At 37.8% G+C, this 25,593-nt stretch overlaps 1 protein-coding gene across 1 annotated transcript; it reads right to left on the reverse strand.

Annotated features, from left to right (window-relative positions):
• Window positions 1-2,572: 2,572 nt before the first annotated feature.
• On the reverse strand, window positions 2,573-8,066 carry LOC129019172 (uncharacterized). The gene is made up of 3 exons (XM_063653613.1): window positions 7,979-8,066; window positions 7,381-7,865; window positions 2,573-5,645 (listed from the first exon to the last, which is right to left on the reverse strand). Exons 1-3 carry the CDS (start codon window positions 8,064-8,066, stop codon window positions 5,487-5,489), a joined length of 732 nt encoding a protein of 243 aa, XP_063509683.1. The 3' UTR covers window positions 2,573-5,486.
• Between the last annotated feature and the right edge of the window lie 17,527 nt (window positions 8,067-25,593).

A 25,593-nucleotide genomic window follows, 5' to 3' on the forward strand; every position in this document is an offset into this window, starting at 1 on the left:
GCTGATCCTAGACATGTGCGAGATCCCAGCCAAGATAAGAAGAGCTAGACCCTGCAGCTGACTGGGTACAGGTGAGCCCAGCCAAGACCAACAGAAGTGGTTACCTAACCCACAGATTCATGAGCTAAACAAATGTTTAATTTTTTGAAATCACTGGGTTGTAGGGTGTGTGTACGTGTGTATATCCACACACATATATTTATATACACATATATACACACATATATACACACACACATACATATACACATATATGCTATATATGATGGTTAATACAGAGTTATAGTTTCATCCCATAAGATTACCTCCTTGCAGTCACTGCTGGTAACTACTTCAGGGGTATATGAGCACTTGTATTCTTTACTCCTTCAAAGCTCAAATACAGGACCTAGTCAAACTAGACTGCAGGCCACAGACAGAGTACTTCCTTAATACGGCTGTTTCCTTCCAACTGTAACTGTAGACTTGCTTAATCTAGCCTAGTTTGTCCTTCTTTTAAGATTGGCAAGAAGGGGTTAGAAAACATGAACATTTTGGATTTTCCTTACCATTTTCCCCAATCCTACATTCTCATCATTTGCCTCCCAAGACACAGCACATAAAAATGTGATCCATTGTTTTGCCATCACCTAATAAAGACCAACAGCTTTCTAGCCTCAACAAAGCCTGCAGCACCTACTGCTTGACTGTCTTCAACAAACCAATGCCACATTTAAAATGTTTAAACATTTACCTTCCCAGTCCCAGGTACCATGCTTTGTGTTACTTGTGGTATCTCTATCTCTCTATCACACACACACACACACACACACACACACACACACACACACACACACAGCTTACAGGTAGGTAGTCGAGGGCTGGTATTGTCATTCCACATCTAGAATCCAGCTTTCAGGTCCATCCTTCCTGGGGAGTGGCTCTCATCTTCATAATCTAAAATGGCTGCTAGGGTGTTAGCCATCACATTTGCATTCCAGGCAGAAAAATGAAGAAAGGAAAAAGAAGGCAAAGGGCAATGTTCTTACTGTCTTTAATAGTTTCCTAACACTGCCACAGAAGATATCTGCTTATATCTCACTGTCTACAGTTCAGTCACATGGCCACAATCTCAAGGAAGGTTGGGGTACTTTAATCTTTATTGAGGGCAGTCATGTGTCCAGCTAAAAACCAGGGGTTCTATTATTAAGAAAGAGAGGAGAATACAGCTGCCCCCCACCCCAAAACAATTCAATACAAATAAACAATACAGTGTAATAACTATTTCCATAGCATTTACACTACATTCATTATTATAAGTAATCTAGAGATGATTTAAAGTATGTGGAAGATGTGCAAAGGTTATATGCAAATACTGTAACATTTTATATAAATGACTTGAGCACCTGCAGATTTTGGTATCCCTGAGAGTTCCTGGAACCAATCCCCCTCAGATACCAAGGAATGACTGTACATATTTGGTAAAGAACTAGTTGTCTCTACCTAATCTCTATTCTGGTCACTTCTTTAGTTTCCTAATTTCAGAGTAAGGCCAGTCTCCTTCTGTGATGGTTAATTTTGTGTCAACTTGAGTGAACTAAGGGATGCCCAGATACCTGGTAAAACATTATTTCCACGTGTGTTGGTGAGGGTGTTTCTGGAAGTGATTGACATTTCTACTGGTAGACTGAGTAAAGAAGATCCACCCTCACTAATGTGGATGGGCATCAGTCCATTCAGTGCCCCATATGAAACAAAAAGGCAGAGGAAGGACAAAATAAGCCTCTCTGCTTGTTCTGGGACATCTATTTTCTCCTGCTCTTGGATATCAGTACACTTGCTTCTCTGGCCATTGGACTTGACTGAATTACACCTCCAGCTTTCCTGATTCTCCAGCTTGCAGATGGCAGATCGTGGGTCTTCTCAGCCTCCGTAATCATATGAGCCAATTCCTACAATAAACCTCTCTGTCTCCTACAATAAACCTCTCTCTCTCTCATTCTGTTTCTCTGGCAAACTCCAATATTCCCTCCTAGGGACAGGAATTTTATCACTCTGATGCCTTATGGCTACTATTCATGGACATTTCTTACAGCTTTGATTTTCTTGCAGTGTATATCCCAGGTAAATACCTTTCTCTGCTATTGGAGTCCCCTTTCCTCCCCTTATTCTTGTTAACTTTTGGCTTGGATTACATTTTATATGAACTAGGCCTTACCAAAAAATTTTTTAAATGTCTGTCAGTGAGGAAAGGATAGGTCCAGTGTATAACTTAAAAGATGCTATGAGGCAGAATTCTTTTTTTTTTTTTTTTCTTGAGACAGAGTCTCGCTCTGTCGTCCAGGCTGGAATGCATTGGTACCACCTTGTTTCACTGCAACTTCTGCCTCCCCGGTTCAAGCGATTCTCTTGCCTCAGCCTCCCCAGTAGCTGGGATTGCAGGTGTGTTCCACCATGCCCGGCTAATTTTGGTATTTTTAGTAGAGATGGGGTTTCTGCCATGTTGGCCAGGCTGGTCTTGAACTCCTGGCCTCATGTGATCTGCCCACCTTGGCCTCTCAAAGTGCTGGAATGACAGGTGTGAGCCACTGCACCCAATCAGAATTATTTTTTATTTTGACAGCTTTGACTGCTTTGATAGTTCTCCATCAAGGAAACTGTTCAAAATGAAAAACAGAACATGTCTTATAGGAGGACTCTAAGTCCAATACTAGTGAAGACGATAAGGATAATTTCTTCCTAGAAATAATATATTTCTATCTTCAGCACAAGAGGAATTAATTCCACAGCACTAATAGAAACTGTTAATAGTGTAATATAAATTACAAACAATACAACAAAAATGAAAGCAAAACAGACTCCACAGAAGTATGTCAGAAATAAAAAAGAAATTCCTTAAACCCTCAAGCCAGCATGCTTGATACAAATTTATACTTTTTTTTTTTTTTTTTTTTGAGATGGAGTTTCACTCTTGTTGACCAGGCTAGAGAGCAATGGCGCAATCTCATCTGACTGCAACCTCCGTCTCTGAGGTTCAAGCAATTCTTCTGCCTTAGCCTTCTGAATAGCTGGGATTACAGGTGTGTGCCATCATGCCCAGCTAATTTTGTATTTTTAGTATAAATTTAGTATAAATTTATACTAATTTATACTAAATTTAGTATAAATTTAGTATAAATGTAGGCTTATACATTTTTAAAGAATGGACACTGATACAGATGATTTGTGAGCATTTTGATGAGAAAGCGGTGATTAGAAGGATACAGCGTAAATTTAATTGTAAACATGCTTATCTAGCTAACCTAATCTGTTCTGTAGAATTACTTGCATGGGAGATTGGATAGATGCCTAACGTATCTCAATTTTAAGTAATGTGAGCAAGTCTTTAAGGTATACACAATGATAAAATGGAGAAACATGACCAGATGATGATGGTCATGTAGGTAATTAGATGGATTTGTAGGTGGTTGAAGTTGTATCTAAGCATAGCAATCTGGCCTCTGTCTACTCTCCAACAGAATCAATAATCATTCCGCATCCCTCTGCTCCAACCATACTGAATTATTTGCAGTTCTCTAAAAACATCATATTCTTAAACCCCAGGGTTTTTGCACATACTATTCCTTTGCCTGAAGCAATGTTTTCCTCCTCCTCTACCTCATTCTTACGCATCCTTTGGATATCAGCTTAAATTTCATAAGTTGAAAATGCACTTAATACACCTACCCTACTGAACATTAGAGCTTAGTCTAACCTACCTTCAACATGTTCAGAACACTTACATTAGCCTACAGTTAGTTAAAATTATATAACACAGAGCCTATAATAAAGAATAAGATATTGAATATCTTATATTCAATATGTAATTTCTTGAATATTATACTGAAAGTGAAAAGCAATGGTTTTGCACCATCGTGAAGTCAAAAAATCATGTCATGCACTTTCTATAGTTCTCAAGAGAACTTCGCAACACCATTTGTCACACAGAGTTCACCCTAAATTTACCTGGTAATTTTGGTGACCCTCTGCTAGTTAGTTGCTTTTGTCCAAGGGAAAAATAAATTTCTTATATCTTTATGACAGAAGATAGCTTTGTAATGGAGCAAGGTGCCTAATAAAGTTAGGCTCTTATGTTTCCAGGAAGCTGAAAGATAGGGGTACTATTTTTCTCAATGATTAAATTTCAGTGAGATAGCTCCCAGGTCCTTGAGGAATTCACATTCTTAGGTTGTAAAATTGGCAAAAGCCTAATTTAGTTTTTGGAAAGATTTACAGGTATTTTAAAGAGGCATAGAAAAAGTTTACAATTAAGTTTCCTAAAGTAAATGACCAAAGAAAAGGATGTGGAGGGTAAAAGTCTCTTTCTCTCTTCTTTGCACCAGGCAGAATTAAATAGTTTTATTTCTAATTTGTACTCACCCTTACACCAACAGTGTCAGCATCACCTAGGAATTTTTGTTAGCGACGCAAATCCTCAGATACCAATGTAGACTTACTTGATAAGAAACTCTGGGGATAGGGCCCAGGAATTTGAGTTTTTACATAAGCTCCCCAGGTGATGCTGAGAATCATTGTAGAGGATTGTTGATAGCAGGCCATGTGCAAAGGATCTGGGGAAGGCAAAGGATTTAATTTTGCTTAAATTAGTATTTATCTGAGGTTTGCATAAGTAGTTATCTGGTCTGCTAGTATGTTATCTTCAATTAATTGGCAAGAAATTAGGGTATCAAAAATAAAGATATTAGATAAGCCTTAGTTTAGCCAAGACAGTCAAACCTCAATAATTTACACAACAGGGAACAAAAACAAAATGATTATTTTTAAACTGTGCTAATTCGGCTCTCGAGTTCATTCTCTAATTTACGAAGAGTCACCTGATCAAAATCATTTGAAAATCATTTGATTACTAAATCAAGTAAAGTCATAAAAGCTAAACCCAAGTGAAACTAGATAATTGTGCAATTTTCTTAGATGGACTCCTTCCTAAGTTCACCTGGCTCTCTACTGGAGACCAAATCTTATATTTCTCAATTATGTATGCAAACTGGAATCACCTGAAGATATGTTTAAAGACAAAAATTGCAGCAGAGAAGCTGAGAGTAGCCAGGGAAGGGGTAGAGTGGATTCTTCCAGCACATGAGTTCACATGACTGCTTCCCCTTCTCAACAGGGGCCAGAGCCTGCCAGGACCTCAAAGAGGAGAGCTTCAGAGGCCCAGCTGACGTACTAGGCATAGGGGCCAAAGAGTCTACCTTGAGAAAGGTTTTTATATCTCAAATTTGACCCACTCTTGAATGACAGCTCTAAGAAATTGGTTTCCCAGGCAACTGAGACAAACAGCATTTGTGATGCTACCATGCCTTCCTTAGGAAGTCGGCCTGAAGCAAAGCTGGTGGAATCTGATTTCTAGCGACTCCAGGTGTTCCTGTGATAGGACCTCCCTTATGTGTCCATTGGCCCCGTTGTGGATATGCTGCAGTTTAGCCAGAAAGGCCTGGATGTGGAGGTTAAAGCCACACAAATTGATAACCTGGAATTAAAAAGCATGAGGAGCTTTCCATGAAAAATGCCTGGAGATGGGGAAAATCTTGGATGGGATTGTACCCCAGGTGATGGAGGTGGCTCAGAAACAGAGGAAGCTTGCCAAAGCTGAAATCCAGAAGGTTCTGAAAGAAAAAAAAATCAAGATCAACTTACTACACGTGAACTCCATGAAAAAAACCTCATCTTTTCAAGGGATTTGAGAAGCAGGAAGCTAGTGAAGCCTACTGCAAAAATGAATAATGGCTAAAATTATTATGCTGAGCATTACATTAGGAAGACCAGAGATACCAAGCATTAAAAGCCCACACATGAAAGAAACCCAATCTAGTAAATGAGGAAATTATGCAGGTCCAGAGGAAGACCTGAGTGGATGGCTTGGCTCTTCCAGGTGAGCCTGATAAACAGGTATGGATCCGTTCCCTTGAGAGCATTAAGCAGAAAATAAGACTAAAGAAAATGATAAACTGATCAGAATCTGTAATTACCTGTTTTCAGAAGTATAAAAACCTAAAATCACTGACCAGTGACCTTCTGTCCCTCCATGTAACTCCATCTCTACAAGCAAGCCTTGTGTACCTTCTCAAAAAAAAAGGACATCTATATGAGATATTTTGACTTTCATGTTCTGACTTATAAAATGGTGATGGTGATCTTTCATTAGAAAATCCGTGTATTCTATCAAATGTATGCTCTTGTGAGGTTTATTGAAAAAAATTTTTTTTTCCTTCGGTGGTGGTATCCTGTAGGTTTTTTACTATGGGGGAAAAAAACGCTACTTTGAAACTGTCAGTAAATACGATCAAGACTCAATTTAAAATGGGACTCAAGCGTAGTTCATATGAGGCCAAGTTAATGGGGAGTTCCTTAGGAACTTTTGTAATACTAACTGGCAATAAAATAACTGCTACAACATGTCTTTATTTCGTCTTTCAAAAACAGTGTTTTCCCCTATCGTCTTTAGGTAGATAAACTGTCCACGAAGGAGAGAGTGATCAGTTTATCTTAACATAAAGATTCCTAACTAGGAATTCAAAGATATTTCAGTGGGACGATATTGATCATCAGTATGACAAACCCATGAGCGTTTTAGGAAGGGCAGTTTCAGATTTTTCTCCTTAGAGGGTTTCAAGAAACCCCTTGATTGAAGGAGGGCACATATCCTCCTCTTACCTTCTTTGTTCCCAAAAGAGACTCAAAGAATTGTGAACCAAACTTTAATAATATAAAGTCTCTAATTACCTGAGAAAACTGCAGCCCAAAAATCTAAAGTGGCTTACCCAAAGTGAGGAAGTTAATACTATTCCTTTTAGTCCAAGAGAATAATGCCAACTGGATACAGCTCAAAGACTGCAGCATTCCCATTATTTTTTGCCATTAGTTTTGTTTAATTTTAAATATACCATCTTTGGCAGCAAACATCAAGCCGGGCTTTCCCTCTCCTTTCTAAATTGCATATATTTTTTAACATATGTTAACACTTTAAAACAGTGGGATGGAAAGTTTAAAATGCCATAAGAATCATATATGCATTCTTTACACCGTCAAGCATTTTACCAGACATTAGAATCTGCATTCAGAATTCTTTCTCAGAACGTAAGTGTTCTTGAAGACATACATTTTGTCTTACTAATCTGTTTCTTCCAAGCACTACTGTACTAGGCATATGGTAAAGATATACATTCAAGTTTTAAAAGTAAATACTTTTTCCTGGTAGTGGCCAGGGCCTGGGTTCCTCAGACCAAAAGGCGCAAACTGACATTGCTGTGATTTCAGAAGAGAAGTGAAATGTATAAAACGAAGTAGTTTTGGGGAAGGAAAATGTCACAATTTTTCATCAGTGTTGTCAGGCACACTAACCCGGGAAGCTGTTTCAGGGCCTGAACTATCCAAATTAGTGTCCGAGGAGGTATGACAAATGCAGGCCCTTCCAAGTTTGACCCTGATTCTCAAAGGTGGCCAAAAGCCGTCTCTAGAAACGGCGGTGGCAGGGGCGTGATTCTGGGAGGTCCATTCAACTTTTAACAGGTCCTGGGCAGTGGCCGGGTTGCTGGGCAGTGCAAAGGCACAGAGATTGGCGAGAACAGGCGGCGAGCAGGCTTCCCAGCGAGGGTCAAAGTCCAGCAGCTTGGAACTAGTGAGCCGGGCTTGTAGGAGTGAAGTGGCTCGCGCGGGCCCCGGCTGCAGCCGCTCCCCAGACACCGGGGATCCGGCCCGATTGTTTCCTACCCACAACGGCCAAGGCCCGGCTACAGCGCGTCCACGAAGCCCACGTACTGAGCCAGGACGGGGCTCTCCCTCTCGATGTAGGGGACTACCCACTGCTCCGCCACCCAGTGAGGCAGCTAATTAAGAAAGCCACCTTCAGGATGTCTTTCAAGAATCTAGCCTGGAAGAAAGTCATGTAAGAGAACCCTGCATCAAAAAGTCGGGAGGCCGGGCGGAGTCGCCGTTAAACGTCTCGGGAAAGCCACCAGGTGGGCCGGCGAACGCTCCCGGGCCAGCAGGTAGGCTTTCTCGCACAGCAGCCCCCGCACCCGGTCCATAAGCTCGTTGTTCTCCCTGCGCCAGGCATGGTTCTGGGTCAGGAGGTCCTACATCATGACAGCCAGCGCGTCCATCCCGCGCCTCACCGCAGGCCTTGCTCCCCGCTCACTCCCTGCCGGCCGCGGCGCTGCCGGAAGTGCGTGTCGGCTCGGGGGCCGGTCCCGGCGGCGGCGAGGGGCGGACTCCGCGGACAAGGCCAGGCCTATCCTTGAGCGCCGTCGGGCAGGGGCGCCGGGATTGGTGTCCGGCAGAGCGTGAGCCCAGCGGGCTGGAGTCGGCGCGCGGGAGTGAAAGAAGAAAAGCTGGAGAGCGAAGGCAAAGCCCCCGGAGAGAGGGCCGCCTCGGCGGAGGAATCTGACTTCACGGTTGCGTGAGCTCACTTCCGGAGAGCTCCCTCCGCCCGGCGGGTCCGCTAGTGGCTAAAGGCAAAGCGTTCCTGGGCGCGGTGCATAAAGTTGAGCTTTCTCCCTGCTAGCCCCCGCTTTCTCCCTGCTAGCCCCCGCTTTCTCCCCCAAAATATCTCCTAGCCTTAATGTTTATGCCTCCATTGCCCCGGTTCTTATCTGTTTTGCTCAAGGTCTCATAGCTACAAGAAGGCAATTTCTAACGAAGCCCTCCGTGCCTTCCAAATGGATTATTTTGGCGGACTTCCACCCGGACAGTATGCCACCCGAATGACTGGACAAGTGCACGGGAGCGGCTGTTATTTGCGGAGTGCCCCTTGCGATCTAGGCGCCTCACAGCGCAAGTTATCCAGTAATTTCTCTGAAATCGATGCTGGTTTGTTTTCCGAAGGCAAATCAGCAGCTTATACAGACACTGGGGCCGCAAAGCCGGTGGAACAAGGGGAGACGGCTTGCTGAGTGTCAGGTCTTCCAAGATGAGCTTAAACTTAGGGTGGTGGGCAGGCTCGGTAGGTGGGAAAGGCCGGTGTCCAGATGAATGCAGTCCATGTTTATATTGATGAAAGACACGCATACCATTTGGTCCAGCTCAGCCATTCTTACAAGTGCTGGTTGTGAGCACTGGTGTGTGTGTGCCTGCGTACAACCAGTAATGTAAGTGATGACCAGCTGCATGATGCCTTAATTTGAGTGGACAAAGTCGGTCAAGAACCACTTTCAGGCTTCTGGGTCTCCAAGTCTTTGTCTCCCTGTATCCAAACGAGGCATTCCGAGGTTGACAGCATGGAACATTCCATGTCCGAAATACCCACGGTGAAACTGGGTAAAAAACTTCAGGAGGTGATATTGATGTGTATAGTTTAGGAAATAAAACCCAATATTTACTTCAAAGAATGTAATTTGTGGCTTTTTAGAGATAAGGATACTTTGACAGTTTTCATTTGTCGTTTACATGGATATGGTACGTTTCATTCTGACTTTTAATTAATTTGGTGTTTTACTATGGAAACAACTTTGTATTAATAAAATAATGTATTTCCAATGTTGTAAGTTGTGTTATAACAGTTTCAAAAGCCAAATAAACAAGATGCATTTTGATATCAATTGTTTAAAACGTGTGTTTTGAGAAAGAACAAATTCATACTCAAAAAAGTTATCTTTGGGTGGGGTATTGTGGAAAATTTTTACTTTATACATTTCTAGGTTTTTGAAGTGACTGTATTCATTTTTTAATTATAGAAAAAAGACGTTAAATCCAGAAAACAAAATTTAAGCTTAACCAACTAGAAACTGTCAACAAACTTCTCACTAGGGACTTTCCAATTTAACCAAATGTTTTATTTGTTTTGTGTCTGCAAACATCTTACAAAAGTTTTCCCTTTTTGCCTCCACAGTGGAACACTGAACTGCTTGTGGTCTAGTGCTGACTGATTCATGAATCACTAGATGCTCAAATGAACTCTTTAAATTAAAAAAGACATTAAATGAAAGAAAAAAGAAAATAGAAATGCTTTCCATTTTTTAACAAATGCTTAAACGGAAGAAAGGATGCATGCAGAGGTTAAGTAAGACTGTGTTTCAGATCTGAGGCTCAATCTGAAGAACATGTAGTATATGCCTGTTCCTTTATAGCTAGACGTTATTTTTTTTGCTGAGGGAAAAGGAACATGTCATTATATTCAACTCTTCTAAAAAAAGGAAAGCCATCTACCAAGTCAGTATAATTTATGGAATTTATCTGGAGCTAAAGGTAGTATCAAAATGCCATTTAAAGTTTCAGAGCCAAAACAAACTCTTACTTTGTCCTTTATAATTTACATGAAATTTATGAACCCAAATACAAGACTAGGCAGTCATGCTCAAAACTCTCAGGATGTGCCTGCCATTGACTAATGATAGCTCCATATATTCTTTTGTAGGTATATATTAGAAAATAAAATTTTAAAACAACATGTGGCCAGATATATGACAGATCTTCAATAGATATGCAATGTCTGTTTTTAAGTAATGAAACAAAGCAAACACTCCTGAATCTATGGCCCATATGAAGACCTGGCTTGTTGAATTTACTGTTATTACCCTATCCCATCTTTACAGAGTTAACCACTAACCTGAGATTTGGGTTAATCATTATCATGCCTGTTTTATTTTTTAAGTGTAGTTTTATATCTATCGATCAAGATCTATATATCTACATACTTTTAAAAGTATGGTTTACATATAAGTATAGCACACACACATATATGTGTGCTTAATGTTGCTTGTTTCTGAGATTTATACACTTAGTATGACTTTCAGATTTCTGCAACTTGCTTCACTAATTCAAGATTGTTTCTATCATTCCTCCAAGTTGTGCCATGTAGTATTAGTTCATTTCTTCTTGTTGATACATAATATGCTACTATGAATATACCATAGTTTATGTGCCGATTTTCCTGATATTTGGACTGTCTCTAACCTTTTGCTATTACAATTATATGATTATTCTTTACATGTCTCCTGGTGCACGTGTTAAGAATTTTTGTAGGGCATATATTTAGGAGTGGAATTGCTGGGTTAGAGGGCATGTGGTGATGCTACAGTGTTTTCTAAAATAGTTGTAGGAGTTTATACTTTTACCAACACTTGGTACTTTCAGAACTCTTAAATTTGCCAATCTAGTAGGAGTAAAGCGATATTTAATGAGTTGTTTTAATTTGTACTTTCTTGATTATTAGTGTGGCTGAGGATCTTTTCATATGTCTTCATGTACTGCTTGTTCTGTGCCATGCTTGTTCATGCATTTTATCTGTTTCATGGAGGTGTTTTTCCCCCTAATCAATTTGCAAGAGTTCTTGGACATATCTTGGACATGAAACTTTTTTTGTCAGTTATATGAATTGAATATATGTTCTCCAAGATGGTGGCTTTCCTTTATAATTTGTTTTTATATCTTTTGATGAGTAGAAATTACTTTGATTTAGTTGAATTTATCTATCTTCTCTTGTGTTTAACATTTCTAAAATGCCTTTAAACTCTTCCAGCCTCAAAGTAAAAAAAAATTCTGCACTTTTTTTTAAAGTTTTAAAGTCTTGCCTTTTTAAGTCTTGAAATTAACATTTTGTGAGATCAGATCCAATTATTTTGTCTTTCTTCTTATTTATTTATTTATTTATTTATTTATTTTTGGACACAAGTTCTCACTCTGTCACCTAGGCTGGAGGGCAATGGTGTGACCATGGCTTACTGCAGCCTTGACCTCTCAGGCTTGAACAATCCTCTCACCTCAGACTCCCAAGTAGCTGGGAATACAAACATGTGCCACCACATCCAGATAATTTTTTCATTTGTAGAGACAAGGGTCTCACTATGTTTCCATGGCTGGTCTTGAATTCCTGGGCTCAAGTATTCCTCCCACCTTTGTCTTCCAAAGTGTTGGGATTACAAGCATAGGCCACCATGCCCCACCCAATTAGTTTTTCCTTATGACTGAACATTTGTTCCAAGAATACTTATTAAGTAGTCTCTTCTTTACTCACTGATTTGCTATGCCATCTTTCTCATATATCAAGTTTCTACGTATGTGTGATTCTGAGGTTTCTGTTCTGTTCTATTTATTTGCTTGTATTTCCATAAATACCAAGTTGTCTTAATTTGTAGAGCTTTATGATAAATTAAGAACAGTCTTCTTCTGTCTTATTTGTCTTCTTCAGGAGTGTCTTGGCTATTCTCAGGTCTTTGTTCTTCCATATACATTTTAGAATCATCTTGTTGAACTGTTAGTCTAATTGTTTTATCCTCTTGCCTGTAAAAAAATATTTTCCTTGCCTTTGGGGCTAAGATTTCGCTACAAACTGTCTAGGAGAGGATATATTTGTATTTAGCTTGTTTAATACATTTGTGTTTCCTGTATCTGTGGGTTTATGACTTTGCTTCTGAAAATATCCCAGCTGTTATGTCTTCAAACATAGTTTCTCTTTCTTTCTTTCTATTTTCTCTGGCTGAAGCTTATATTAGCAGTACATTAGATCTTATTATTATTCCAGTCTGTTTTTCTCTTAATCTCCCACAGTTACTAGATCCTTATCTCTCTGCTGCTTTTGGGTAAATTATTTGAGCCATCTTTCATTTTAGTTATATTATCTACAGTTGCTTTAAGTTTGCTGTGTAACCTATCCATTGCATTCTTAATTTCAATAGTTATGTCTTTTATTTCTAGAAGCTTATGTAGTTATTTTTAAAGTAAGTCTATCTATTTTGTTAATCCTATGTCTCTTGCTTATTTATCTTTTCGTTTTATTAAACTTTTCACAGATAGTTATTTTATATTCTGTATCTGATAATTCTGAATCCTTAAGAATCAAAATCTGTTGTTTCTGATGGCTCTCATAATGGCATGTTTCTTTATGTGTATCATATATGAACAATTGTCTACTAAGTCTTTCACTAATATGGGATACACAAGTTATAATAATCAGCCATCCTCAGTTGCCTGGTCCATGTCACAGTTATTAAGTGGTAGAGCTCAGAATTAAATTCAGGTCTGTCTGACTTCAAAAACAACTTTTGCTCTCTCGGCCTTAGCGCCATCTTCTTGAAAACCTCTGCACCATGACAGCCAAGTGGAAAAAGAAGTGAATGCGCAGGCTGAAATGCAAAAGAAGAAAAGTGAGGCAGAGGTCCAAGTAAACTGCTAGCTTGTGCACCCATGGAGGCCACAGCAGCAGAAACATGAAGTGCCAGAGGCTGGGGATGCTGGCACAAGTTGTTGGACTGCATGCTACTGTCTAGAGCTTGTCTCAATGGATCTAGAACTTTCATTGCCATCTGATCACTGAGACCACCTCTGAGACCCACCTTGCTCATAATCAAAACTGTCCATCTTGGGTTTTTGCCCTGGAACTGTGACATTCTGTACTACTTCTGTATTCACTTGTGGATGAGTGTAACAACCATATAATAAATCACTTCTGCTGCCTTAGCTGAAGAATTAAAAAAACAAAAAAGTAGAACACTTAACCAGGTGTCCCAAGGGCAAGTTTGCAACCTCCTTATAGGGCCACAGCTGATGTACCCTTGAAAGTGCCACCTCCTGGCTGGAGACCAACCAACACAAAACCAGTGCACTAAACAAAAACACAACCAAAGACCCTCATGGAGTCCACTTCACTCCCCTCTTACCTCCACCAGAGCAGGTACTGGCATCCACAGCTGCAGGACCTGAAATTGGATCACATCACAGGACTCTTTGCAGACATTCCCCAGTACCAGCCTGGAGCCTGGTAGCTCTGCTGGGTGGCTAGACCCAGAAGAGAAAAAAACAATCACTACAGTTCGGCTCTCAGGAAGTCCATTTCTAGGGGAAGCAGAAGAACACCACATCAAGGGAGCACCTCATGGGTCAAAAGATGTATAAAACAGCAGCCCTGAATCCCAGATCTTCCCTCTAACATAGTCTACCCAAATGAGAAGGAACCAGAAAACAATTCTAGTAATATGACAAAACAAGGGTTTTTTTTTTTTTAACCACCCCAAAACATCATACCAACTCACCAGCAGTGGGTCCAAACCAAGACTAAATCTCTTAATTGCCAGAAAAAGAATTCAGAAGGTTGATTATTAAGCTAATTAAGGAGGCAGCAGAGGGTGAAGTCCAACTTAAGATAATCAAAAACATGATACAGGATACGAAAGGAAAATTCATCAGTGAAACAGATAGCATAAATAAAAAACAATCACAACTTCTGGAAATCAAGGACACACTTAGAGAAGTGCAAAATACAATGGAAAGTCTTAGCAATCAAATTGAACAAGCAGAAGAAAACTTCAGAGCTCGAAGACAAGGCTTTTGAATTAACCCAACCCAAGACAAAGAGGAAAGAATTTATCAAAACAAACAAAGCCTCCAAGAAGTCTGAGACTATGTTAAACGTCCAAACCTAAGAATAATTGGTGTTCCCAAGGAAGAAGAGAAATCTCAAAGTTTGGAAAACATATTTGAGGGAATAATTGAGGAAAACTTCCCCAGCCTTGTTGAAGATCTAGACATCCAAATACAAAAAGCTGAAAGAACACCTGGGAAATTCATCACAAAAAGATAATTGCCTAGGCAAATAGTCATCAGGTTATCTAAAGTCAAGACAAAGGAAAGAATCTTAAAGGCTGTGAGGTAAAAGCATCAGGTAACCTATAAAGGAAACCCTATCAGATTAAGATTAAGCAGTTTCCTCAGCAGAAAGCCTACAAGCTAGAGGGGATTGGGTATGTATTTTTAGATTCCTTAAACAAAACAATTAGCCAAGAATTTTGTATCCAGTGAAACTAAGCTTCATAAATGAAGGAAAGATACAGTCTTTTACAGACAAACAAATGCTGACAGAATTCACCACTACCAAGCCAACACTACAAGAACTGCTAAAAGGAGATCTAAATCTTGAAACAAATCTTTGGAATACACCAAAATATAAGCTCCTTAAAGCATAAATCTCATAGAATCTATATAAAAATAACATGATGAAAAAACCCCAAGGTATTCAGGCAACAAGTAGCATGATGAATAGAATAGTACTTCACTTCTCAATATTAACATTGAATGTAAATGGACTAAATGCTCCACTTAAAAGATACAGAATAGCAGAACAGATGAGAATTAACCAACCAAGTTTCTGCTGTCTTCAGGAGACTTACCTAACACATAAGGACTCACATAAACTTAAGATAAAGGGATGGAAAAAGATACCCCATGCAAATGGATGCCAAAAGCAGCAAGCAAGAGTAGTTATTCTTCTATCAGACAAAGCACACTTTAAAGCTACAACAGTTAAAATAGACAAAGAGGGACATTATATAATGATAAAAAGGCTAGTCCAACAGAAAAATATCACAATTCTAAATATATATGCACCTAACACTGGAGCTCCCAAATTTATAAAACAATTACTACTAGACCTAAAAAATGAGATAGACAGCAACACAATAATAGTGGGCAACTGTAATACTCCACTGACAGCACTGGACAGGTGTTCAAGACAGAAAATCAACAAAGAAACAATGGACCTAAACTATACCCTACAACAAATGCACTTAACAGATATTTAGAGAACATTCTACCAAATAACTGCAGACTATACATTCTATTCATCAGCACATGGAACATTCTCCAAGGTAGATAATATGATAGGCCACAAAAAAAGTCTCAAATTTAAGAAAATTGAAATTATATCAAATACTCTCTCAGATCACAGTGGAATAAAATTGGAAATCAACTCCAAAAGGAATGCTCAAAACTATGCAAATACATGGAAATTAAGTAACCTGCTCCTGAATGATCATTGGGTCAACAATGAAATCAAGATTGAAATTTAATTCTTTGCAGTGAACGGTAATGGTGACACAACCTATGAAAACCTCTTGGATACAGCAAAAATGGTGCTAGCAGAAAAGCTCATAGCAGTAAATGCCTACATCAAAAAGGCTACAGAGGACAACTAGACAATCTAAGGTCACATGTCACAAAACTGGAGAAACAAGAACAATCCATACCCAAACCTAGAAGCAGGAGAGAAATAACAAAGATCAGAGCAGAACTAAATGAAATTGAAACAAAAAAAAATTACAAAAGGTAAATGAAACGAAAAGGTGGTTCTTTGAAAAGATAAATAGAATTAATAAGACCACTAGTGAGATTAACCAAGAAAATAAGAGAGAAGATCCAAATAAGCTCAATTAGAAATGAAACAGAAGATATTATTACTGATACCACAAAAATACAAAAGATTATTCAAGGCTGCTATGAACACCTTTATGCACACATAAACTAGAAAACCTAGAGGAGATGGACAAATTCCTGGAAATACACAACCCTCCTAGATTAAATCAGGAAGATATAGAGCCTCTGAACAGACCAATAACAAGCAGCAAGATTGAAATGGTAATAAAAAAAATTGCCACCAACAAAAAAGTCCAGGATCAGACAGATTCACAACTGAATTCTATCAGACATTCAAAGAAGAATTGGTACCAATCCTATTGACAATATTCCAAAAGATAAAGAGGAAATCACCCCTAAATCATTCTGTGAAACAGTATCACCCTCATAACCAAAAACCATTCTATGAAGCCAGTATCACCCTAATACCAAAAGAAGGAAAACTACAGACCACTATCTCTGATGAACATAGGTGCAAAAATCCTCAACAAAATACTAGTGAACCAAATTCAACAGCATATCAAAAAGATAATCCACGATGATCAAGTGGGTTTCATACCAGGGATGCAGGGATGACTTAAGATATGTAAGTCAATAAATGTGATACATCATATAAACAGAATTAAAAATCACATGATCATCTTAATAGACACAGAAAAAGCACTGGACAAAATCCAGCATCGCTTTATGATTAAAACCCTCAGCAGAATCAGCATAGAAGGGATATATCTTAAAGTAATAAAAACCACCTATGACAAATCCACAACCAACGTTATACTGAATGGGGAAAAGTTGAAAGCATTCTTCCTGAGAATTGGAACAAGTCAAGGATGCCCACTTTCACCACTTCTATTCAACATAGTATTGGAAGTCCTAGCCAGAGCAATCACACAGGAGAAAGAAACAAAGGGAAAATTGCTAAAGAGGAAGTCAGACTGTCACTGTTTGCTGATTATATGATCGTATACCTAGAAAACCCTAAAGACCCATCCAAAAAGCTTGTAGAGCTGGTGAATGAATTCAGCAAAGTTTCAGGATAAAAATTTAATGTACACAAATTAGTAGCTCTGCTATCCACCAACAGTGACCAAGCTGAGAATCAAATCAAGAACTCAGTCCCTTTCACAATAGCTGCAAAACAAAACAAAACAAAACTTAGGAATATGCGTAACCAAGACAATGAAAGGCCTCTACAAGGAAAACTACAAAACACTGCTGAAATAAATCATAGACAACACAACCAAATGGAAACACATTCCATGCTCATGGATGGATATAATCAATATTGTGAAAATGACCATACTCCCAAAAGCAATCTACAAATTCAAAGTCACTCCTATGAAAATACCAACATCATTCTTCACAGAACTAGAAAAAACAATCCTAACATTCATATAGATCCAAAAAAAAGCCCGCATAGCCAAAGGAAGACTAAGCAAAAAGAACAAATCTGGAGGCATTACATTACCCAACTTCAAACAATACTATAAGGCCATAGCCACCAAAACAGCATAGTACTGGTATAAAAATAGGCACATAGAGCAATGGAACAGAACAGTGAACCCAGAAATAAAGCCAAATACTAACAGCCAACTGATTTCTGACAAAGCAAACAAAAACATAAAGTGGGGAAAGGACACCCTATTCAACAAATGGCGCTGGGATAATTAGCTTGCCACATGTAGAAGAATGAAACTGGATCCTCATCTCTCACCTTATACAAAACTCAACTCAAGATGGATCAAAGACTTAAATCTAAGACCTGAAACCATGAAAATTCTAGAAGATAACATTGGAAAAACATTTCTACACATTTGGCTTAGGCAAAGACTTCATGACCAAGAACCCAAAAGCAAATGCAATAAAACCAAAGAAAATAGATGGGACTTAATTAAACTAAAAAGCTTCTGCACAGCAAAAGCATTAATCAGCAGAGTTAACAGACAACCCACAGAGTGGGAGAGAATCTTCACAATCTATATATCCAACAGAGGACTAATATCCAGAATCTACAAGGAACTCAAATCAGCAAGAAAAAACAAACAAACAATCTCATCAAAAAGTGGGCTAAGGACATGAATAGACAATTTTCAAAAGAAGATATACAAATGGCCAAGAAGCATATGGAAAAATACTCAACATCACTAATTATCAGGGAAATGCAAATCAAAACCACAATGTGATACCACCTTACTCCTGCAAGAATGGCCATAATCAAATAATAAAAAAAAATAGATGTTGGCATGGATGTGGTGAAAAGGGAACACTTTTACACTGTTGGTAGGAATGTAAACTAGTACAACCACTATGGAAAACAGTATGGCAATTCCTTAAAGAACTAAAGGTAGATCTACCATTTGATCCAGTAATCCCATCACTAGGTATCTTCTCAGAGGAAAAAAAAGTCATTATACAAAAAATATACTTGCACAGGCATGTTTATAGCAGCACAATTCACAATTGCAAAAATATGGAACCAGCTCAAATGCCCATCAATCAATGGAGTGGGTAAAGAAAATGTGGTATAGATATACCACGGAATATTGCTCACCCATAAAAAAGAATGAAATAATGGCATTCACAGCAACCTGGGTGGGATTGGAGACTATTATTCTGAATGAAGTAACTCAGGAATGCAAAACCAAACATCCTATGTTCTCACTCGTATGTGGGAGCTAAGCTATGGGAACACAAAAGCATAAGAATGATACATTAGATTTTGGGGACTTTTGGGGGAAAGGGTCGGGGGTGGACAGGGATAAAAGACTACATATTGAGTGCAGTGTACACTGCTCGGATGATGCATATGCCAAAATTCTCAGAAATTACCGCTAAAGAACTTATCTATGTAACCAAACACTACCTGTCCCCCAGAAACCTATTGAAAAAAAACAAAAACAATGGTTTTCATCTTTTTTTACCAGTGTTTTCCATGTTTTAGTTATATAAATAGCACCTTCATAATTTTTGACATATAAGTATTGCATTGACAATTGATGAAATTAGTATATGCAAAATAAGTATATCAATTAAATGAGTATATACGTTAATATATAGCAAATAAGTGTTTGATAATGCCAACTATTGTTATCTTTATTATTTTTCTTTAAATAAACTTTATTTAAAAACTTATTTACCTACTTTAGCATTATCCTAAGTAATACTATCTGTGACATTACAGTTTTGATGTCTAACATATTTGTTGTAATACAATTTAAGGCACATACTAAACAATTACTAGTGTTTATATCCTCATATGCTTCAAAAAATCTTTTGTCTCATTAGTGTTAACTGTACCACACTGATAAACACAACAGGCACTCAATAAACTCTTTTTGACTAAATGTGTCTTTAATTCTGTTGCTAAACTAAAGCAGAGTTAACAGCTAAGCTCATTTGAAGTCCATTTACCTCCTATTTGACTTTGAGCAATTTAGTCTCTTCATCTCGTCATACCTCAGGTTTTTTGTTTGTTTGTTTTGTTTTTCTGTATTGTTTTGAGATGAAGTCTCAAAAGCTAGAGCAGAGAGAAAGAGTGCAGGTCCTCATTGATTTCAGGCTGGGATGCCCTGCTTTTCTGCACCAGCTTAGGAGGGGGTTGGACCAAACAAACATTAAAAAAAATAAAAGCAATCTATTGCATGTTAGATTTTATAATAGTTATGGATGAGAAAAAGGGATCATTTGCTTTTTAATTATTATGTTTAAGCATTAGCACTCTACAACAGAGATCTTAATTTTTGATGAAACAAAATGAAGATTAGTGTGCATTTTCTATTTCAGCTATAGCCCATGTATAACTCAAACCACATGTCATCATTCAGAAAACCGGAAGACCTGCCCTTGACTAAGAAATGGCCATAATCAAGTGCTATTATCCTCTAATTAGAGGATATGGCTGCAATGCTTTTCTTTTCTTTTCTTTTCTTCTGTTCTCTTTTTCTTCTTCTCTTTTCTTTTTTCTTTTCTTTTCTTTGAGACAAGGTCGTGCTCTGTTACCCAGGATGGAGTGCAGTGCTGCCATCTCAGCTCACTGCAACCTTTGCCTCCCTAGTTCAAGCGATTCTTCTGCCTCAGCCTCCCGAGTAGCTGGGACTACAGGTGCCCACCACCACACCAGGCTGAGTTTTTTTGTATATTTAGTAGAGACGGGGTTTTGCCATGTTGGCCAGGCTAGTCTCAAACTCCTGACCTCAAGTGATTCACCCACCTTGGCCTCCCAAATCCTGGGATTACAGGTGTGAGCCATCATGCCTGACTCATACCTCAGTTTTTGAAGGTAATGATGGATATTATTAAGGAAATAATGTATTAAAACTTTTAATATAATTTCTGATATATAAGAAGGGCTCAAGAATGTTAAATAGCATTACTACCTTAGTTTAAAGTCTTCCAGGGGAGAAATTCTAACAGTTTAGAAATGTAGCATTTGAATAATCCTCCTGGAAGCTAACAATCTATATAGGGGTATTATTTTAAGGATCTTTTGTTTTGTGTATAATTTTTAATATTTCAGGTGAAATTTACATAAAATAAGATTAACCATCTTAAAGTGAAAAATTAGTGGCATTTAGTACATTTGCAATATTGTGCATTTTCATCACCCCAAAAGGAAACCCTGTACTGATACCATTTGCACCCAATTCTTCTCCCTGCCATGGTAACCACTAATTTATGTTGTGTCTGTATGGATTTTCCTATTCTGGATATTCCTTATAAATGGAATTATATAATAGGTAAACTTTAGTATCTGCCTTCTTTCATTTAGCATGTTTTTAGGGTTCACATGTTGCAGTACGTATCAGTACATCTTTCCTTTTTATGGTTGATATTCCATTGTAAGTATATATCACAATTTGTTATTCCATTCTTCTATTGGTGGAACTTTAGGGTGTTTCCACCTTTTGGTTATTGTCAATAGTGCTGGTAGGAACATGTGTGTACTTATACTTGCGTAAGTACCTGTTTTCAGGTCTTTTGAGTAGATACCTAGTAGGAAAATTGCTAGGCTGTATGGTAAATCTGTGTTTAACTTTTTGAAGAACTACCAAACTGTTTTTCTCAGTGGCTGAACCATTTTACACTTCCACCAGCAATGTACAAGGGTTTCAACTTCTCCACACCCTCCCCAACACTTGTTATTTTCCATTAAAAAAAATTGGCCATCCTGTTGGGTGTTGAGTAGTACATCATATGGTTTTGATTTGCATTTCCCTAATGACTAATGACGTTAAGCATCTTTTCATGTATGTGCTTGTTGGCAATTTATGTATCTTCTTTGGAAACATATCTACTTAGATCCTTTGACCATTTTTAAAATTGGGTTGTTTGTCTTTTTGTTGTTGAGTTGTAAGTGTTCATATGTTCTGGATTCTACACACTTGTTAGATAAATAGCTTGCAAATATTTGCTAGCATTCTTCAGGTTGTGTTTTCACTTTCTTGATAATGCCTTTTGCACAGAAGTTTTTAATTTTGATGATGACCAATTTATCTATTTTCTTTTGTTGGTCATGCTTTTGGTGTCATAACTAAGCATCCATTGCCAAATCCAGCATCATGAAAATTTACTCCTGCTTTCTTCTAAGTGTTTTATGGTTTTAGCTCTTGTACCTAGGTTGTTGATTCATTTGAGTTAATTTTTGAATATAGAATGAAGAAAGAGTTAAACTTCATTCTTTCACATGTGGATTTGCAGTTGCCTCAGCATCAGTCGTGAAGAGACTATCCTTTCTCCCATTGGATAGTCTTAGCACACTTGTCAGAAACCAATTGGCCATAGGTTATTTCTGGATTCTCAATTCTATTCCATTTATCTGTATGTCTGTTTATATGCCAGTATCACACAATTTTGATTACTGTAACTTTGTAGTAACTTTTCAAGTGAGAAAGTGTGAGTCCTCTGTTTTTTTTAAACAAACAAACAAACAAAAACATTGTTTTGGGCTGGGCATGGTGGCTCATGCCTATAATCCCAGCACTTTGGGAGGCTGAGGTGGATGGATCACCTGAGGTTAGGAGTTCAAGACCAGCCTGGCCATAATGGTGAAACCCTGTCTCTATTAAAATACAAAAATTAGCTGAGCATGGTGGCACATGCCTGTAATCCCAGCTACTCAGGAGGCTGAGGCAGGAGAATCACTTGCACCTGAGAGGCGGAGGTTGCAGTGAGCTGAGATCGCACCACTGCACTCCAGCCTGGGTGACAGAGCGAGACTCTGTCTCTAATTAAATAAATAAATAACAATGTTTTGGCTATTTGGGTTCCTTCATAATTCCACATGAATTTGGGGATTGGCTTTTCCATGTATGCATAAAAGACCATTGGAATTTTGATCAGGATTAGATTAAATGTGTAGATCAATTTGGGACATCATTTGAACAATATTAAGGTTTCCAATTCAGAACATGGTATGGCTTTCCATTTATTTAGATAGTCTTTAATTTTTTCAACAACGTTTTATAGTTTTCAGTGTACCATATCCTTGATTAAATTTATTCCTAGGTTTTTTACTGTTTTGTTTGCCATGGTAAATGTAATTTCCCCCTTATTTTGTTTGGATTTGCTTTTCAAATTGTGCATTGCTGGTGTATAAGATACAACTGATTTTTGCATGTTGATCTTGTACCCTGCAACTTTGCTAAACTGATTAACTGTAGTGGCTTTTTTGGGGGGAAGGGGGTTTTTGGACCATCTGAAAATACAGATAGTTTTACATCTTTCTTTTCAGTTTGTATTTTTTTATTTATTTTTCTTGCCTCATTTTTCTGGCTGGAACTTCTAGTACAGTGTTCAGTAGAAGTGGTGAAAGCAGCATCTTTATCTTGTTCTTGATACTTGGGTGGAAACTTTAGTTGTTCACCACCAAACATGATGATAGCTATGGATTTTTTCATATATGCCTTTTATCAGCTTGAGGAAGTTTCTATTCCTTGTTTATTGTTTGGTTGTTTAAAAATCATAAAAGTGGTTGATCTTGTCAAATGCTTTTCCTGCATCAATTAAGATGATCATGTGATTTTGTTCCTTCATTCCATTAAGATGGTATATTACATTTATTTTCATATGTTGAATCACCCTTGCATTCTTGGGATAAATCCCACTTTGACATGATGTATAATCTTTTTAATATGCTGCTGGATTCAGTTAGGATTTTGTTGAGAATTTTTGTATCTGTATTTAGAATGGACATTGATCTGTAGTTTTCTTCTTTTGGTGTCTTTGTCAGATTTTAATATTAGGGTAATACTGGCCTCATAGAATGAGTTAGGGAGTGTTCCCTCCTGTTCTATTTTTTGGAAGAATTTGAGAAGAATTGATATTAATTCTTTAAATATTTAGTAGAATTCACCAATGCAGCCATCTGGTCCTGGACTTTTTAGGAGGTTGTATTTTGCTTTATTTGTTTCTTAAATCACCAATTCAGTTTCTTTACTTGCTATAGGTCTGCTCAGGTCTTATATTCCTTCTTGAGTCAGTTTTGATAATTTGTATGTTTCTAGGAATTTATTCATTTCATCCAGGTTATCTAATTTGTTGATGTATAATTATTCATAATATTCTTTTCTAATCACTTTTATTTTTGTAAGGTTGGCAGTAATGTCTCCATTTTCATTTCTGACTTTAGTTATTTGCATCTTCTCTCTTGATTTCTTTCTCAGTGTAGCTAATATTTGTCAATCTTGTTGATTTTTTTCTGGGAACAAACATGTGGTTTCATTTATTCTCTGTTGTTTTTATATTATCTCTAATTTATCTCTGCTGTAATCTTTATATTTCTCTCTGCTATTTTTGGTTTTAATTTGGTCTCCTTTTAAAAAATGTTTGAGTATGTATTCTGAACTAAATTATGCTCCCCCATTCATATGTTGAAGTGCTAATCCCCAATGTGACTGTATTTGACGATAAATTCATTAGAGAGACAGTCAAGCTTAAATGAAGTAATAAGGATGGGGCCCTCGTATGATAGGATTGGCATCCTTATAAGAAGGAGAGACATCAGAGCACTCTCTTGCTCTGTGTGCACGCATGTACAAAGGAAAGGCCATGTGAGAGCACGGTGAGAAGACAGCTGTCTGCAAGCCAGGAAGAAAATCCTTATCAGAAACCAACTCTGATGGCACCTTGACCTTGGACCTCTGGCCTCCAGAACTGTGAGAAAATTAATTTCTGTTATTTAAGATACCCAGTCTGTGGTATTTTGTTATGGTAGTATTAGCAGATGAATACAAGGTGTGAAGTTAAGTTATTGATTTGAGACCTTTCTTCTTTTGTAACATAGGCATTTACTGCTATAAATTTTCCCCTGAGCATTGCTTTTGCTATATCCTATAGGTTTTGTAACATACATCTCTTTTAATAAATTTAACTTGCTTTACTACAACCTCATTATTGTCCAAGGCAATAGTGTACTAGCATTCAAAAATTTTTTGTCATAAGCCTTTAAAAACATCTTGGAAAGATAGTAGAACCACACATACATGCACAAAATTTATGGTCCCAGTTCTCATTAGTATAAGAATTTTTTTTTGCAGGGTAGGAACTACTTGAAAGGTATCTTCCTATAGATATACATCCATGAAGTATACTCTTGATTGAAGAAAATTTAGAAATGAATATGAAAGGAATGTGTTAGTGTTCTCCAGACAAACCAAACGAATAGGACACAGACACACACACACACAAACACACACACACGAGAGAGAGAGAGAGAGAGAGAGAGAGAGATGGGGGAGGGGAAGGGGAAGGTGAAGGGATGGGATATTTTTGTGATCATAGGGACTGGGAAGTCCAAAAGCTATTGGGCAAGCTGGGAGGCTGGAGATTCCAGTAACAGTTGAAGTTGCAGACCTGAGTTTAAAGGCTGAAAATTAGGACAGAATTTCCATGTTGCAGTCTAGGACAAGAATTTTTTCTTTGGAAAGCTTGTCTTACTCATTGTTTTTAACTGATTGGATGAGACCCTCTTATATTATGGAGGGTAATTTGCTTTACTTAAGAAAACCTTTATAGCAACACGTTGAATAGTGTTTGACCACACAACTGGTCATCATAGTCTTGCCAAGTTGACACATAAAATTAATCATGTAAAAATAAAATGAATAATATTTGAAGATATTAGAAAGAGAGAAGGCATAAACAAAAGTGAAAATTTATGAGAACTCATCTGAATGTCGGTTTTTAGCTCATGATTATTTTAGACAATAATTTAGATCAGGAAAACTTTAAAATAGTTACTTTCTTTAGGCATGTAAATTCATAATATACCCCATCTGTGAGGAGTTAATTATTCAAAACATATTTGAAACTTGCTAAAAGCGATTGTGACAAAAGATGGTGCAACGGTCAAATAAATAGTTGTTTTTGTTCAGAATGCATCTTTATCACCTGCTCACTCTGTTTGGGGGATTATCTATAGTGACTCAAATTGTGAGT

This window comes from Pongo pygmaeus, chromosome 17 (genome assembly GCF_028885625.2).
Source record: "Pongo pygmaeus isolate AG05252 chromosome 17, NHGRI_mPonPyg2-v2.0_pri, whole genome shotgun sequence".
In the NCBI taxonomy this organism is placed as follows: Eukaryota; Metazoa; Chordata; class Mammalia; order Primates; family Hominidae; genus Pongo; species Pongo pygmaeus.

Excerpts from the sequence above, each read along its gene's own strand:
- LOC129019172 (XM_063653613.1), bottom strand. The coding sequence starts at position 8,066 with ATGGACCGGGTGCGGGGGCTGCTGTGCGAGAAAGCCTACCTGCTGGCC. Across the intron at positions 7,866-7,978 it reads CCTGGTGGCTTTCCCGAGAC|CTGCCTCACTGGGTGGCGGA; the intron begins GTTTAACGGCGA and ends TTTCTTAATTAG. Across the intron at positions 5,646-7,380 it reads GCCCTGAAACAGCTTCCCGG|AACCTTCTGGATTTCAGCTT; the intron begins GTTAGTGTGCCT and ends TTTTTCTTTCAG.